At 44.1% G+C, this 16,574-nt stretch overlaps 2 protein-coding genes across 2 annotated transcripts; one reads left to right on the top strand and one right to left on the bottom strand.

Annotated features, from left to right (window-relative positions):
- Window positions 1–3,074: 3,074 nt before the first annotated feature.
- Window positions 3,075–6,603, bottom strand: LOC129769546 (uncharacterized). The gene is made up of 5 exons (XM_055771896.1): window positions 6,286–6,603; window positions 4,768–6,212; window positions 4,502–4,706; window positions 4,272–4,444; window positions 3,075–4,218 (listed from the first exon to the last, which is right to left on the bottom strand). Exons 1-5 carry the CDS (start codon window positions 6,476–6,478, stop codon window positions 3,259–3,261), a joined length of 2,976 nt encoding a protein of 991 aa, XP_055627871.1. The 5' UTR covers window positions 6,479–6,603; the 3' UTR covers window positions 3,075–3,258.
- Window positions 6,604–9,542: 2,939 nt separating this feature from the next.
- Window positions 9,543–15,530, top strand: LOC129779767 (uncharacterized). The gene has a single exon (XM_055787454.1). It carries the CDS (start codon window positions 9,543–9,545, stop codon window positions 15,528–15,530), a length of 5,988 nt encoding a protein of 1,995 aa, XP_055643429.1.
- Window positions 15,531–16,574: the final 1,044 nt, after the last annotated feature.

Here is a 16,574-nt window from a genome sequence, read left to right on the forward strand (position 1 = left end):
CGAAATCGCAGAGTACTTGGGACGACCCGAAACAGCAAAACGATCGAAGTAGGGAATGGTAAATTCTATGAATTCGAATTCGATCGAAATATCACTTTCGAACGGAATGCAAATCCGTCGGAATACAGAATCGGGGTGTCGCGTGAACAGGAGGTACTCCCCTTTATTCCGCGCGGCGAGTGAGGTGAGATGGCTCAAGTCACTGCATTCCCGTAGGCGAATGGCGTGACTATAATTTGTCACTAAGTGAGATTCGAAGTGGTGTCCTCATATGTTATCGATTCGGGTATGAAAAATAAGTAGAAAAGTAATGTAGCTTCCACAACGAAGCGAGAAACTTTGCTATCTCGCGTCACTCGCCGCGTGGAATAAGGGGGACTGATAGTAACAGAATCCTATTTGGTAGTAATATTGTAATTGACAGCGACGAGCTAGATGTGGTCGAAAAGTTTGCCTACCATGCCTCGTTGGTAACAAACGACAACATTAACAGCTGCGAAATTCGAAGATGCATAGTTACAGGAGTTCGAGTTCGTCGCAATCAGGGATTTTGCGCAGATAAGCGGTTGGCTTAGCGTCACTCCCGCGAGAGAGAACGTCCGCTGTGTTCTTCTTTAAATTCCCCGGCAATGAGACATTCACTGAGGGCGGGTTTCTCCTTTCTCCTCACAAACCCGGTTAATTCCGCGACGTTTTCTGCGCTCTCGAGAGGACCCGCGACACTGTTGTTTCGCAATCCGCGATACAACCACAAAACTGAGAACTTCGTCTGGTTCCAAGAACACCGGAACATGGACCGGATTTATGGGCGAAACATTGTGAATGGTCGAAATCTATTAGGTGTACCGGTAAGTTTCTTCGGTTTTACAACAGATGGCGTAACTTGATTATCATTCCAGTGAATCAAATTTTCAGACATTTGTTGGAAAACTACTGTCATTGCGCGTCTTTTTCAGTATATGTCAAAAAGTTGACGCGTCACAACATAGTTTTTTGCCACTTCGAATATGTCGAATTTCGTACCAACGAAAGTGTCTTGGCGGGGAGTGTTACTTCATTACTTCAATATGAAAAAAAAGCTTTTTTTTTAGGCATCGCGTTTTGGTGGAAGTTTATGGTGACCATGCTCCAACTGAGCGAACGTGTCAGACGAGATTTGCACGGTTTAAGGTAATATTATATTATCAGGCACGTAGTGTAACCGGCACGGCACGTTTCATGCAAGACCAATATTATTGCGTGTTTTTCAAATGTATATGCGTACATATAGCGGAACGGCTTCGAACATACACAGCACGTTTCAGACAAATGCATGAAGGATTTCTCGAAAAGAATATTTTGCCGGTGCCGGGCACGACTACACGGGCGAGTAGCACCATACATACAAATCAAACGTCGAAGTTCGTGATATGGGTGCGTTCGTCGCTCTTCGGTACGACATCGGTTCAATCAGCAGTAGCATTTCTCCGCTCCATCCGCGCTGCCGGTCCGTACAGAGAAGTTGCTATGTCTGATTATACGAATACATCATGTATTTGTCTGCCGGTGTCGGTACGTGCCGTTCACGCTACGTGCTGGATAATATAAAACGGCCTTTAAAAGTGGTAATTTTGACTTGGAAGACGAAGAACGTTCCGGACCACCAAAAAAGTTTGAAGATGAAGAATTGGAGTTTTTACTCGATCGAGATCCGTCACAATCGCAACAAGAACTTGCAGATACACTTTGAGCAGCTCAGCAAACTATATCCGATCGTTTAAAAGCAATGGGAATGATCCGAAAGATAAGACATTGGGTGTCTTATGAATTGAAGTCACGAGACGTCGAACGCCGTTTTTTCACGTGCGAACAACTGCTCCTACGGCATAGAAAAGGGTTTTTTTTTAATTGAATCGTTACTGGCAATGAAAAGTGGGTCCATTACGACAATCCTAGACGTCGGGCAACGTATGGATACCCCGGCCATGCATCAACATCAACAGCCGCGGGGAATATTCACGGCCAGAAGGTTATGCTGTCTATTTGGTGGGACCAGCTGCTAAAACCGAATGAAACCATTACGGGGGCCTCTACCGACGACAATTGATGTGTTTGAGCCGACAGAAAAACGGCCACAATACACGAGAAGGTTATTTTGCAGCACGACAAAGCTCGGCCGCATGTCGCGTTTTGTTTTTCGATCGATGCAACATGACCTGGGTGACCAGCACTTCTCCAATTTTGATGAAGTCAAAAATTGGATCGATTCGTGGTAAGCCGACGAACCGGCCGATTATTTCCGCAAAGGGATCCGTGCATTGCCAGAAGGGAAAAAGATGGGTGACTAGCAATGGGCAATGCTATGAGAAAACTTACCTGTACTCATATTAATATCTCCTGGAATGAAGAACATTGTGAATAATTTTTTTTTAAATAATCCATTTCGTTGCATCAAAGTGATTGTCTAAAACGACTTTTGTTTTCCAGAAAAGTGGTAAGAAAAAAGACACAGGAGTCACGCTTACCGGCCACTGCTTAATCATGCTGGCACAACCGTTCATCTCGCCGTTTTCGTTTCTTCGTGAATAAGGGCCCTATTATAGAAATCGAGTCGATACGAATTTATTATGGATACCGAGCTCGAATTTCATGTGTTGCGATTGCATATATTTTGGCGTTTCTGAAAAGGACGCAAACCAAAACAAAATAATTCTCTGAAAGTATGCTACAAGAAAACCAAACAACTCGAAAAAGTATGACAGTTGCACCGATAGCTATCGAATTGCTCGATAGGTATAATATTAAAATAGAGTTAACGAACAAAATTCTTATCGACTCGATTTCTGTAACAGGGCCAATTTTCAAATAAATGAATGTTTCAATTCGCTCTGTACAGAGAAGGTGTATTTTCTTTATTGAGCGTGACAAGAGAGCAGCAATGAATTGAGCCAGCATGAATAAGGTGTCACTTGAAACGCAGTAAGTTCACTAGTGAGAGGCGCTTTGTCAATAAGAGTGAATTTCCAATGCCCTTATCATAAAAAGTCTCGCTGTTGGATCGGTTCTTTCTCTCTTATTTCGGTATTTAATGAAATTTTTCTTAGAGAAGTCTTAAACTTTCATTTATTCGTACTTTTACGGGCATCTGGTCTAACAGTCTACACAATTCGATTGCGGGAGTTATCAAAGGGTAATCGTTGCAAAATAGCACTTTCTATCACATCGCTTCCAGCGTGTATGTCAGGGTAGAATACTTGTATCCGGAGTTCGCTCTTCTCACTAGTAGCAATCGGCATCATTAACCTCTACGGCGTAGTACGAGAACAGTACGTCATCCAGCAACGAGCCGAAGCTTTCGGTGTTTTGTAACCATCGCTCTCTGCTGGCAACAAGCTCGTCAAAGTTTATTTTCGCTATTTTCTCAAGAAAATCATCCGCCGTTACTTCGGCACACTTTTTGAACAGATCCTCGTGAAGCTTTCTCGATTCGGATGTAAATGAGTTGTGCAGTGAACATTCCGCCATTTTCATGTTGTTCTGGTAGGTAACCGAGAGCAGATTCATGTCGTTCATTTTAACTATCGATTCTATTATTTCATCCGGGTTGATCAAACGAGGTACATTCCCGCTGCTGTAATCCGCATCGTTTCGCTGGGTGGATTTCACCGGGCTCGTCGTTTTCGTATGTTCCGAATAGTTGGTGTCCATGACAGGCACTACATTACTGCAGATTCGTTCACCCGTTGCCGGATCCACCTGACTCTTGCAATGCTCCATGAAGTTGTACTTGTCCAAATAAGCCATCAGCTTGCGGATAATTTCCACCGCCTGTTTGACCACTTCCAGATCACAGTCGTCATGCAGACATGCCAACAACACACCCAACCCACCCCTCAGTGAGAGTTCGTTTAGCACCTTTCGCAGACGCAGCAGAATTTCCTTGTCCGTCAACGTTATAATCTTCTTATGCTCCTTTGAGAACGTCACAGCAGGAAATGTACCATCGATCATGCCCTGGTGCTGGAACTGCCGACACATAACAATCTTCCAGAACTGCAGCGCATTTATTTTGACCTCCCAGTAAAGATCGTTGACAGCGCAAAAAGCCAACACCGAAAAAACGCTATCCAAACATTGCGAGTTGATCTTGTGATTGGCGTAGATTTCCCGAATTGTGTTCACCGCTTCACGCCGGACCACTCCTTCGCTCTCGGTGTCGAACACTTTTATCAGGTGATTCTGTAGTGAGAGGGGAAATGGAAAAACTCGTATCACAACACAATTGAGCTTACCATTAAATCCAATTCAACCAATGATCTCTCCCACAGCACCTTGATCTTAACCATCAGTGTAAGGCAGCGCAACGCCGAGGCTCTCACATACGGCTCAGAGTCGTTCTTTGCTACCGCTTCCACCACTGGAATGATTTCGCAATCCAAAATATGCCTCTGAAATGCCGAATATTCTAGAATGATAAATATAAGCACATCATCCAGTAAAGCAATTAAACTGAGACTCTCACTGAATTCAGATATTTCCACAATGGACGCGAGTAGCTCCAGCGCGGAGTCGCGCACTTCCCAGTTGGTGTCGTGCAATCGTTTGTAAATAATCCGACCGAGGAATTCCAGCCCCGAACCCTTGATGTCATTCATGAGTAGTGCTAGGCTTGGCGCGAGAAAGTATTCGATCGAAAGCTGAGTTAGTTTGAGTGCGAGAACTACGTGCTGTAAACGGAAAGAAAACTCAACGCTTACCCTTTACAATACAAACCAAAATCTCACTTACCCTTGGTGGCAAATTCGGATTGCCTAGTAGATTGAGCATGAAGTTTACCAACGTGGTGGACTCTATACACTCGTTCCAAGTGAACTTAAAGTTCTGAATCAAAGTGTGCAGTCCGGTGATGATTGCCGCCAGCAGGTTGGGTCGTGACAGTATCAGATCTGTGTTGGAGAAGTCGCACTGGTTCTCCAGATAGCACATGCTCGGCAGAAACTCCTTCAGGACGTAAACAAATGCCTGGAAGGCGATAATCGCCCGCGACCGAGGTAGAGTGTGGATGGAAACGATTCCCTGGATCGATTTGATTGCCAGCTCCGTCACGTTCATGTTGTACGCCTCCATTACATCCCTGCAGGCATAGCACAGACGAACTGTGAACTCACACGATATGTCGAATAGTTTCATGCAAAATTTTTCTATATAATCCGGCGGCTCTTTCGAGGTGAGACTTTTAATTTCGTAAATGGCGGGGAAAAGCTGCAGCAATAGAATCTGGTCGCCAAATTTGATGCTCTGATTTTTGAGCACCATCTCTTCTGGCGCTCGATCACCGAGGAGGCGCCAAGCGTGATGATGAAACTGACCCATATGCATAACATTCTGTACGTTCCCTCGGCGAATCGAGAAGTTGACATAGTTGAGGAAATTAATGGTATACTTCTCGAACGGGAGAATGGTCACTTCTGTATCCTCCGGTGGAATGTCCATGCTGACAAGACGAACACAATTCGCTAGGATGTGTGCTTCCCAGATTTTCGTCATGAAGCTGTGATCCTGGATAGAGTCTGCGTAGCGCCAGAGATTTCTCTCGAAGCGAAAAGTTATCAGTATATGATAAGCCGCTCGGTTAGTTTTGTTACTTTCAAGTATTTTTCGGAGTAAAGTACAAAGCAAATTCAATAACGATGTTAGGACCCGCTGAGCCTTCTCATCATTTACCATAACGGTGTTTTCCTGTTCCGGGTGTTGCCACACACGATCCAAGAGAGGCGATAATATGCAACTAACGATTTCCCGCACCAAATCATCGTCTCCGATCAAGCTAAATTTTTCCAGAACTTCATGCAGAAACAGAGATGTTTCTTTCAGTATATAGATCGTCTGCAGCTGACCATTGTAATAATCTATACAAACTTTCCAGGACTCTGAACTTTTTATCCAATTCAATCCCACCGCATGATTTGTGATAGCCTTCAAAACCGACACATGAGCTAATTTAATTGATGAATGGTGAAACTTTCCATTCGTTCGTATACAAGCGTGAAATCGATCCAGCATCTTTTTATTCTGAACGCGAACAAAGTCCCACTCGCCCTCAACGATCATTGCAAGTATTTGCAATGTGAATGCGGCCGTATCCATCGAAGGTACCATTTCACTTTCCCATTGGCACAATGCATCCTCCAGCCATTTGAGTACCTCTGGGGATTTCAGCAGCTTCTTGTGTTCTATCAATTCACAATGATTACCAAATCAAAGGATTACTTGAATATTACTAAAAACGGTAGTTTTTACACTTACCCTCGTTATATTTCCCCGTTAGATGGGACAGTACCATCTCCAGATACACATCGTTGTTGATTTTGAAATCCCTATTTAGCAATGCCGTCAGCACCTTGTGAAATTTCTCCTGGCAATTTTCATCCTTTTCGTGCAATTTCGGGGCCGCTGGCTTGTTCGTATCACTGGTACTAGCTCCTTCGCGAGCCGACATTGTTATAGATGGTGTGTAGAACTTAGCTCTCTTGTTTTTATTGTTCTGATTCGCGCGGCACGGGCTTCAATATGCGAACATATTGTTGTTGTGTTGTTACAGAGAGGCAAATGCCTGACGGCAAGTATTATCAGCGGTGAGATGATACAAATGTATGCCAATTCATCATGTCGCACTACACTGTTCGTTGCGACTATATGTGTCGGATGACAGTTTCGTTACTAAAATTTCCGACGAAGCAAACAAATCGAGCCGCGGAAGGGTAATTCCGCATATACTTGACAACAGTTGAGTGGAACTATAAATTATTGCTTGGCTGGGAGTGAAGTAATTTTACAGCTGTTAGTTTACTTTAAATTAATTTCATGTTTTTAATCTTCTTTATTAATCTTGTTTCTTACTAACAAAAATATACACATTGCAAATTACTAACATACATTGGTCACGTAATTCTGAAACCGGTTTCACCGGTTGTGACACAGCACAGGTTCAAAAGGCCGTTCAGAAATCAAGGATAACAGACTATCTTGGATTATTATTAGTGGATGTAGACAACCTTTCTTAGGTTGTTGTTAGGTACCCAGCAAACATAAAATCGTATGTATAGCCATAATTGGAGGCGATATACGGTTCCCGGAATAAATCCCTATGAAAAACGACTGCAACAGATACAACCACTCAGAAAAAGTGTAGTAGGTAGGCTAGACGCTCACTCGCTAAAGCTCGGTCGGATATTCCTAAAGGATCGTATCCTATGTTTCAAATTAACCGGGCAATCAGTGCAACCCAGGTTTGCGTTTGCGGCGGTGGACTCGGATCGCATCATCTTGTCGGCTTGAGCCTCGATTTCTTATCCTCGTTGAATGAGGACTCCATGCCCATTACATTAACCTCAGAGTTAATTTCGAAAAACGAAAACGAGAGAATTAATTTCTAATAGAAATGTGAGGCATTCATACACATGATGTTTTCCCGCGCCACAATATTTCTACCCTACAGCACTTTTTACTGCGGCGATTTATTTCGGTCACGAATAAAATATATCCGCTCCTACCTCTTCCACGACCACGGTCGGAATGAGCGAATATAATTTCCGGTCCTTTGATCATCGGAACATTCTGTGGAACCGGAATTACAGTATTATCAACGAACAATCCCGTAGTTATTCGGAAGTTCCTTTATGCTCGGTTCTATCTCGCTTTCAACCATTCTGGGGCGATTGTCCTTAACTTCCAAGCGCAGATAGTCCAGAGTTTAAAGACAAAGAAAACACCACCGAGAGTTTGCGGAAAAGTGTTTTGGAGATTATGGGTTTCAATCAGCGTCCTGGCCTAATTAAGCTATCGAGTCAGATCTGGCACTCAAAATGGAAGGCCGCCCTAATCTACAAAAGGAAAGGCACTCTCATTGTCGATCATCCAAGAAACATACTCATGAAGAGAGGGAATCAGATCCACACAAGCGATATTAGGAAACGTGAGGCTCTACAATACTGGAATATGTGGTACCACACTGCAACTTGAAGAAAGTAGTGAATCACTGAGCAATTGGCTTCACAGATAAAACAGATGGACCAAACAGCGAGAGTTTCTTCCTTGCTGGGTCTATGTCCTTCCTTTCCGAAACTATCGGCCTGGAGCTCCCGCCGGTTTCCGAAATACAATGTAAATAGGATTTATGATTGATTCCAACCCCGTAGTCCTCCGAAAAATTCTCACGGAACTACTTAACCACCTATCACCGCCTGCCAAACATGTCCAATGTCTTTTAACAGAAGCAGTAGCAGGATTCATCGCCGCGACTTACCCGTCGGACCACTTAATTCTGGTACTGTATGACTCGGCAGACGTGATAACATCATAGGATTCGGAAAAACCGACGCACTCATTGGAACAAAAAAAACTCACTGACGCACGTCCGCATATTATATTTATGTGGTAACCAGGTCGTTTCGGGATCCTCGGGAACGAGGTGGCGAATCAACTTGCAGTAAACAATCTAGTTGCTGCAGATGTACTGAAGACATGGGTGGCCAAACTGTCCGAGGGAAGATGGGCCCAGGAATGGTTCGTAACAGGCTAAGATGTAGCTAGAGACTTCAGCTCACGCGAGGTCAAGGAAGACATTCTTAAATGCGATGTTCGCCTACAACATGGACAAAGACAGGAACAAGAACCGAATCTAGTGCGGCTGTATCATCAGCAGAACACGCCATATGTCATTACCCTCAGTTTGAGGGTCCAGGAGCACTCTTGGGGAACCCCGAAAAACCATGGATGCCCTAAGAAATGACGAATTCAGAATTGTAGCAGTGATATTCTACCTGAAAGCCAGTATTTATGCAACCATACAGGGAAAATTGTAGGCTAAGGATAAAAGAAAACATACAACGATGAGTGTTACGCCTCTCAGGCTGAGCGCACCTTAACATCCAATTGCCTCTTCGAATCTTGTTCAGAGTTTTGAGTTCAATGGATGGAAATAGGGGAAAAAAGGAAACTATAGCAACCATTGTTAGAAGGAAAAATCTAGTAGGCATTGTTGAAAAGAAAATCGAGATAGTTAGAAAAGAGAGTAGCAAGTGCGAAGTGCGAAGATTTTCAATGAAAATTAAATTATTTGAAATTCTAGACCAGGTAAAAGAAACAAAATTATTTGATTTTGAATTCGAGTTAAAAATTAATTCATTCATAGATTAGCACCAAGCATACACCTAGCCTCAGTTAAATGATTCTACTGCTAAGTGATTTATCTACTATAAAGGGTAAGCACTTAAGTTTACTTAAATTAAACCTTAACTTATTTCTAACATTATACTTAAAATAAATAGGCTAGTTAAAAGGCGTATTGAATACACCTGAGGAGGCTTCCTGATAGAACAGGCAACAGGAGTCACTAAAACGTAAGACTTACTAACTAGACCAGAAACAATCATATGTAACTAATTAAAATTTAATTATAGGAAATTTTAATATACCCAGCAAAAATAGTGGTGATTTGTTTTTCGGAAACTGCACTCCTGTTGGCGAAGCCAACATTTTAAAATTTCGTTTTAAACATAACGATGTTGGATCGGACCACAAACGCTCCAGACAGAACCGGTAAACAAGCTACCGCAGATCATCGAAACCTTATTGGCTCAACCCCGGAAGTTTCAAGTCTCCATAACATGGTAGATCCGCCCGCGGGTACATCTAAATCTACCGTTGTACAACAAAGTACGTCGAAGGTGCCATGTTCATGTTTGGAATGTGAGAAACCGGACACTAGTAGCATGGTCCAATGCGACAAGTGTGATGGATGGGCTCATTATTCATGTGTAGGTGTGGATGAAGACATTGCGGACCGAAGTTGGAACTGCTCGAAATGTGAAATCGCGGGAGCATACCGGAAAGGTAAACTGAAGTCCAAGAAGATCTCATCATCGCTGAAGACATCGAACGCCAAGGACCGGAAGAAGACGTTACTTGTTGCGATAGTGAAAGGTGGCGGAAAGAAGACGACATCGAAGGTTGTTAAAAAGTCAACCGATAATGGTCATGCTAAGGAATCTGCTGATACAGAAGCATGCGGAAGAGGTGGAATGTCTGTGGATAAAACTAATGACACGGCGCAGAAGGCTAAATCGATTGTTTCTGCGTCTTCCTTTAAATCTGCCAAAGCACGTTTGGAGGTTCGCTTGAAGCAGATTGAAGCAGAAGAAACGCTGATGGCAGAAGAAATGAAACGTAAGCGCGAGCTAGTAAATAAGAAGTTCGAAGTCCTCAAGGAGTTGGCTGACCTGGAAGATGATGGTGAATCTGTGGACGATACACCAAACTCTCACGGTAAAGTGGAAGGTTGGCTGAAGGACAACGACAGAAAATTCGTAAAAGAAAAACACGATTCAGAGCACGATGGAGAGGATAAGTTTGAGGATGACGCCAGCAACAGTGAAGAGGACGTTTCTGTCGACAACGAGAGCAACGAAGTATCTGGAGATGAGTCAGAAATGGGAGATGAAGAAGTGTTGGAAGAGAACCATGGCATAGAATCATTCAAACCCGGAAGGCAATCGACGATGAAGGATGCAGCTAGTAGAACGTCAGGAGCGGGATCTAAGAGTCATTTACAAAGATACAAACGACTCACTAAAGATGAGTTAGCAGCGCGTCAGGTCGTTCCACGTGAATTGCCCAAGTTTAGCGGCAATCCCGAAGAATGGCCAATGTTCGTCTCAACCTACGAAGATACCACAGAAATGTGTGGGTACACCGAAGCCGAGAATATGATCCGCTTAAGAAATTGCTTGAAGGGGGAAGCGTTTTATGCAGTTCGCAGTTTTCTCATGCGCCCGGCAACGGTGGGAAAAGCAATGAATGCCTTAAAGTTGCGGTTTGGAAGACCGGAGACAATCATCGAGTACCTTAAGGACAAGATCCTGTCGTTGCCGGCTATCAAAGGAGAAGCAATAAATAAGATCGTTGATTTTGCTCTTGAGGTGCAGAACTTGAGTGCCACCATAGAAGCTTGCGGAAAAATGGAGTATAGCTCTGACGTAACTCTACTGAAGGAATTAGTGAACAAATTACCACCTCACATCAGGCTTGATTGGGCGAAGTACCGGAAGAACAAATCAAAGGTGAAGCTTTCTACATTCAGCCGTTGGATATATGGTCTGGCAGAGGACGTAAACGTTGTTTTCGAACCACAGTTTCGAGTAGGAAAACAGAAGTACGTGAATACCCATTCAGAAGAGGTTGGTAAAGAGGAGTCACAGAAAATCCCTCAGAAACCTGTAGCGAAGGCTGATTCCTCAACGAGCGCAGCAGCAGATAAAAACAAAAGTTGTTTGGTGTGCAAAGGTGGTTGTACGAACGTCGGGAAATGTAAACGAATCCATGAGTTATCGTATGAGGCAAAATGGGCGACCATCCGGGAATTCCATCTATGTCGTAGGTGCTTACGACGCCAAAAAGGAGGCTGTGATGGTGCGTGTGGAAAAAATGGATGTACCTTTAGACACCATGCGTTGTTACACAAGGATCTCAACGATACGGTTACTGTTGGGGAATCCGGAAATGACACTTCACGTCGAATGCAAAACGAGGAGCGCAACATTAATACTCATCTATCCGGCAGTGGTCCAGGTACTTTCCGCTATGTGCCCGTTACGCTCTATGGAAATAACAAGCAGGTGAAATGCTTCGCCTTCCTTGATGATGGATCGGAGCTGACTCTCGTTGACGAGGAATTAGTTAAAGAGTTGCAGCTTTCTGGAGTACTGCACCCACTTTGTCTCAAATGGACCGGAGGTACACATCGTTTCGAGTCGAACTCGCACAGCGTAAATATTGAGATCTCCGGTCACGAAGGCAAACGATATCGGCTTCAAGACGTCAGAACGGTTAAAGAGCTTCAGTTACCTTGTCAGTCGCTGGACATGAACTATCTCGAACGCGAGTTTAGCTATTTACGAAATCTTCCTATCGATTCTTACTCAGAAGTCCGTCCCCGAATCTTGATCGGCCTCAAGCACGCCAACATAATGCTGGTACGCAAAAGCCGTGAAGGTAAAATGAGTGAACCTATCGCGGTGAAGACTAACCTTGGCTGGGTCGTTTATGGTGTTCAATCAACGGTGGATTCCATGAATACTAGTCACACCTACCATATCTGCACTTGCAGTGAGACGGATGATACGAAACTCCATCAAATAGTGAAAAATTATTTCTCACTGGACAGTGCAGGAATCATCAAGCAAGAACGCACATTGTTATCCAGAGAAGATGAGCAAGCTGTGGCGCTTCTGGAATCCCGTACTCGCTACAACGGTGAACGGTTCGAAACCGGATTACTGTGGCGATCAGATGGTATCCGTCTACCGAATAACAGATCAATAGCAGATCGGCGTTTTAAATGCTTGGAAAATCGCATGGATAGAGATAAGGAACTGGCGAAGGTCCTACACGAAAAAATGGCAGACTACCGAACGAAGGATTACATTCGGAAGTTATCACCGGAAGAGCTCGCCGAAAATCACGAGCGTGTGTGGTATCTTCCTATCTTTCCTGTCAGCAATCCCAACAAACCAGGAAAGATAAGGATTGTATGGGACGCTGCAGCCGCAGTTCACGGAGTTTCCTTGAATTCAGCGTTGCTCACCGGCCCGGACCAGTTGTCGTCATTGGTTGGAATTCTGTACCAGTTTCGAGAACATAGAATCGGTATTTGCGCAGATATCCGGGAAATGTTCCACCAGGTGAGGATTCTTCCTGAAGACCAACACTGTCAACGGTTTCTCTGGCGTGATGATCCCGAGCAATGTGAGCCGAGCATCTACGTAATGCAAGTAATGACATTTGGTGCCTGCTGTTCGCCAAGCGCTGCCCAGTTCGTGAAGAATCGGAATGCGGAGCGGTTTCAAAATGTGCACCCAGAGGCGGTGGCGATTATCAAGTACAAACATTATGTGGATGATATGGTGCTGAGTACGCAGACGGTGGAAAAAGCTATCGAGTTGGCTACAACAGTGCGATTCATTCACGAGCAGGGTGGATTTGAAATCCGCAACTGGGTGTCTAACTCACCGGAAGTGTTGGCCAAAATCAACGGCATAACGGTAACTGAGAAAAATTTGGATTTAACTTCGGAGCTGGCGAGTCAAAAGATTCTCGGTATGTGGTGGGATACCCAAGCCGACACCTTCAAGTATAAGATCTGTTGGTCCCGATTTGATAGTGATCTTTTAGAAGGAACCCGGCGTTCGACGAAACGTGAGATACTGAGGACGTTGATGACCATTTACGATCCTCTAGGGCTTATCGAACATTTTATGGTTTTGTTGAAGATTCTTCTACAAGAAGTGTGGAGGGCTGATGTAGGATGGGACGAATCAATTCCCCAGGCACAGTTCGAGAATTGGCAAGTTTGGCTGAAGTTGCTTCCGGAATTAGAGAAACTGCAAATCTCACGATGTTACCAGCGGAATACAACTGTGGACGAAGAAACCATCGTAGAAATGCACACGTTTGTTGACTCCAGTGAAACAGCAATGGCAGCTACGGTATATCTACGCTTTGTCAGGAACGGTGATGTGGATTTCACGCTTGTGGGAGCTAAAACCCGTGTGGCACCAATCAAGTATACGTCCATCCCAAGATTGGAGCTCCAGGCTGCAGTAATAGGGTGCAGGCTAGCTTCCAGTATAAAAAAGAACCTGAACTTCAAAATCTCGAAGCACGTTTTCTGGACGAACTCGCGGAATGTCCTCTGCTGGTTGCGCTCCGACCACAGACGATACAGTGTGTTTGTCGCGTCGAGAGTTGGCGAAATCCTGGAATCAACAGATCTGCAAGACTGGAGATGGGTGCCTACTGGTTCCAATGTGGCTGACGATGGAACTAGATGGAAAACCCGACCGGATTTGACATCAGAAAGTAGGTGGTATATGGGCCCCGCGTTCCTGAAAAAGTGTGAAGCAGAATGGCCGGTCCTTCCCATCAAAACTGTCTCTACCGAGGAGGAGCTACGACCGAGACTATTAGTTCACTGTCTAGCACCGGCATCAGTGATCGACGTTGGGAGGTTTTCGAGTTGGCGTACAATGATAGCGGTGACAGCCTGGGTATTCCGGTTCTTTTCAAACCTCCGCCATCGAATCAGCGGAGAATCAACAACGTCAGGGCCAATTGCAAGCGAAGAGCTGCGTCGAGCCGAACAGTATCACTTCAAGCAAGCTCAACGGGAGGTCTACCAAAACGAAATCACTGTTTTAAAAACATGTGATAGTAACGGAACGTACAAACACCTTCAAAAAAGCAGTCCTTTATACAAGCTGAGCCCGTTTGTAGATGAATTCGGTGTCCTGAAAATGAGAGGGAGAACGGGAACTTGCACATACTTACACGCCGATGCAAGAAATCCAACAATTCTACCACCAAACCATCCGATAACGTCGCTGCTTCTCCGCTATTATCATGAAAGGTACCTGCACCGCAATCACGAGATTGTTGTGAATGAAGTCCGTCAAAAATACCGCATCTTCCGTCTTAGACCGGCCCTTGCAAAAATCCGAAAAAATTGCCAATGGTGCAAGAACCGCGATGTACTTCCTCAGCCTCCGGAAATGGCAGATCTCCCAGAAGCTAGGTTGGCAGCGTACACTAGACCTTTTGCTCACGTGGGGATTGATTATTTTGGACCAATTGAAGTATCTGTGGGTCGGAGGATCGAGAAGCGATGGGGAGTTTTACTGACCTGTCTGACAACCAGAGGGGTCTATATTGAAGTAGCTAGCACTCTAACGACTAACTCTTGTATAATGGCCATTAAAAACTTCATTGTACGGAGGGGAACGCCAGTCAGTTTCTACAGCGACTGTGGCACTAACTTTGTAGGCGCTAGCAAGGTGCTTCGAGAAGCCTTGCGCGAAGTTGACCGACACCAGTTGATGCGAGAGTTCGTGACACCAACTACGTCCTGGCACTTCAACCCACCTGCTTCGCCCCACATGGGTGGAATCTGGGAGCGCCTAATACGGTCGGTAAAGCGCAATCTGATGGAAGTCCTTGCAGTGAAGCACACTACTGACGAGGAGTTGCGGAATGCGTTGACGGAGATAGAGGGTATACTCAATTCGAGGCCACTAACGCATGTTCCCATCGAAGACGAAGCAGCTGCAGCATTGACACCAAACCATTTTATTTTGGGGTCATCGGATGGATCTAAACCGCTAACCCTGATTGATGACGACAAAGCGAATCTACGGTGGGGATGGCCAACATCTCAGTGGTTGGCCAATCTTTTCTGGAAGCGCTGGATCAGAGACTACCTCCCTGAAATATCCCGGCGCACGAAGTGGTACGAAAAGGTAAAGCCATTAGAAGTTGGAGATATCGTGCTCATCGTCGACGTCGACAACCCGAGGAACTGTTGGCCAAAAGGAAAAGTTATCGGTGTGGTGTCCAGTGGTGGCCAAACGCGTAAAGCGACGGTACAGACTAGCAGCGGTGTTTATGAAAGACCGGTGGTGAAGCTGGCGGTATTGGATGTCCGTCGCGGAGTCGAGTAAGGTGGACCGATCGGATCATGCGGTCCGCTTACGGGGGGGAGTGTTACGCCTCTCAGGCTGAGCGCACCTTAACATCCAATTGCCTCTTCGAATCTTGTTCAGAGTTTTGAGTTCAATGGATGGAAATAGGGGAAAAAAGGAAACTATAGCAACCATTGTTAGAAGGAAAAATCTAGTAGGCATTGTTGAAAAGAAAATCGAGATAGTTAGAAAAGAGAGTAGCAAGTGCGAAGTGCGAAGATTTTCAATGAAAATTAAATTATTTGAAATTCTAGACCAGGTAAAAGAAACAAAATTATTTGATTTTGAATTCGAGTTAAAAATTAATTCATTCATAGATTAGCACCAAGCATACACCTAGCCTCAGTTAAATGATTCTACTGCTAAGTGATTTATCTACTATAAAGGGTAAGCACTTAAGTTTACTTAAATTAAACCTTAACTTATTTCTAACATTATACTTAAAATAAATAGGCTAGTTAAAAGGCGTATTGAATACACCTGAGGAGGCTTCCTGATAGAACAGGCAACAGGAGTCACTAAAACGTAAGACTTACTAACTAGACCAGAAACAATCATATGTAACTAATTAAAATTTAATTATAGGAAATTTTAATATACCCAGCAAAAATAGTGGTGATTTGTTTTTCGGAAACTGCACTCCTGTTGGCGAAGCCAACAATGAGTGCTACTCAAAAGGGATACAACAACGGAATTGACAGTAACGGATGTACAAGATAATGACCAGGCACGAACTAGGATAATTAGAATGGATACTAATAAAGTTAACACTATACGAGGTCCGTTGAAAACGTACTTTTGAATTTAAGTATATTCGATTTTCGCTTTTTTGTGTTATGTTGGTACTCTCGTCACCGGAGCCTTATCCTTATCCTCGTTAGATGGCGACTTCGTCAACATTGCATTGACCCTAGAATGAACTTCATTACAAACAAAATCATAATGAAAATTGAGCTTGTTGAAAGTCACTATAATACAGAAATATATATATATATATATATATATATATATATATATATATAT

The sequence above is a fragment of the Toxorhynchites rutilus genome, chromosome 1, assembly GCF_029784135.1.
Source record: "Toxorhynchites rutilus septentrionalis strain SRP chromosome 1, ASM2978413v1, whole genome shotgun sequence".
In the NCBI taxonomy this organism is placed as follows: Eukaryota; Metazoa; Arthropoda; class Insecta; order Diptera; family Culicidae; genus Toxorhynchites; species Toxorhynchites rutilus.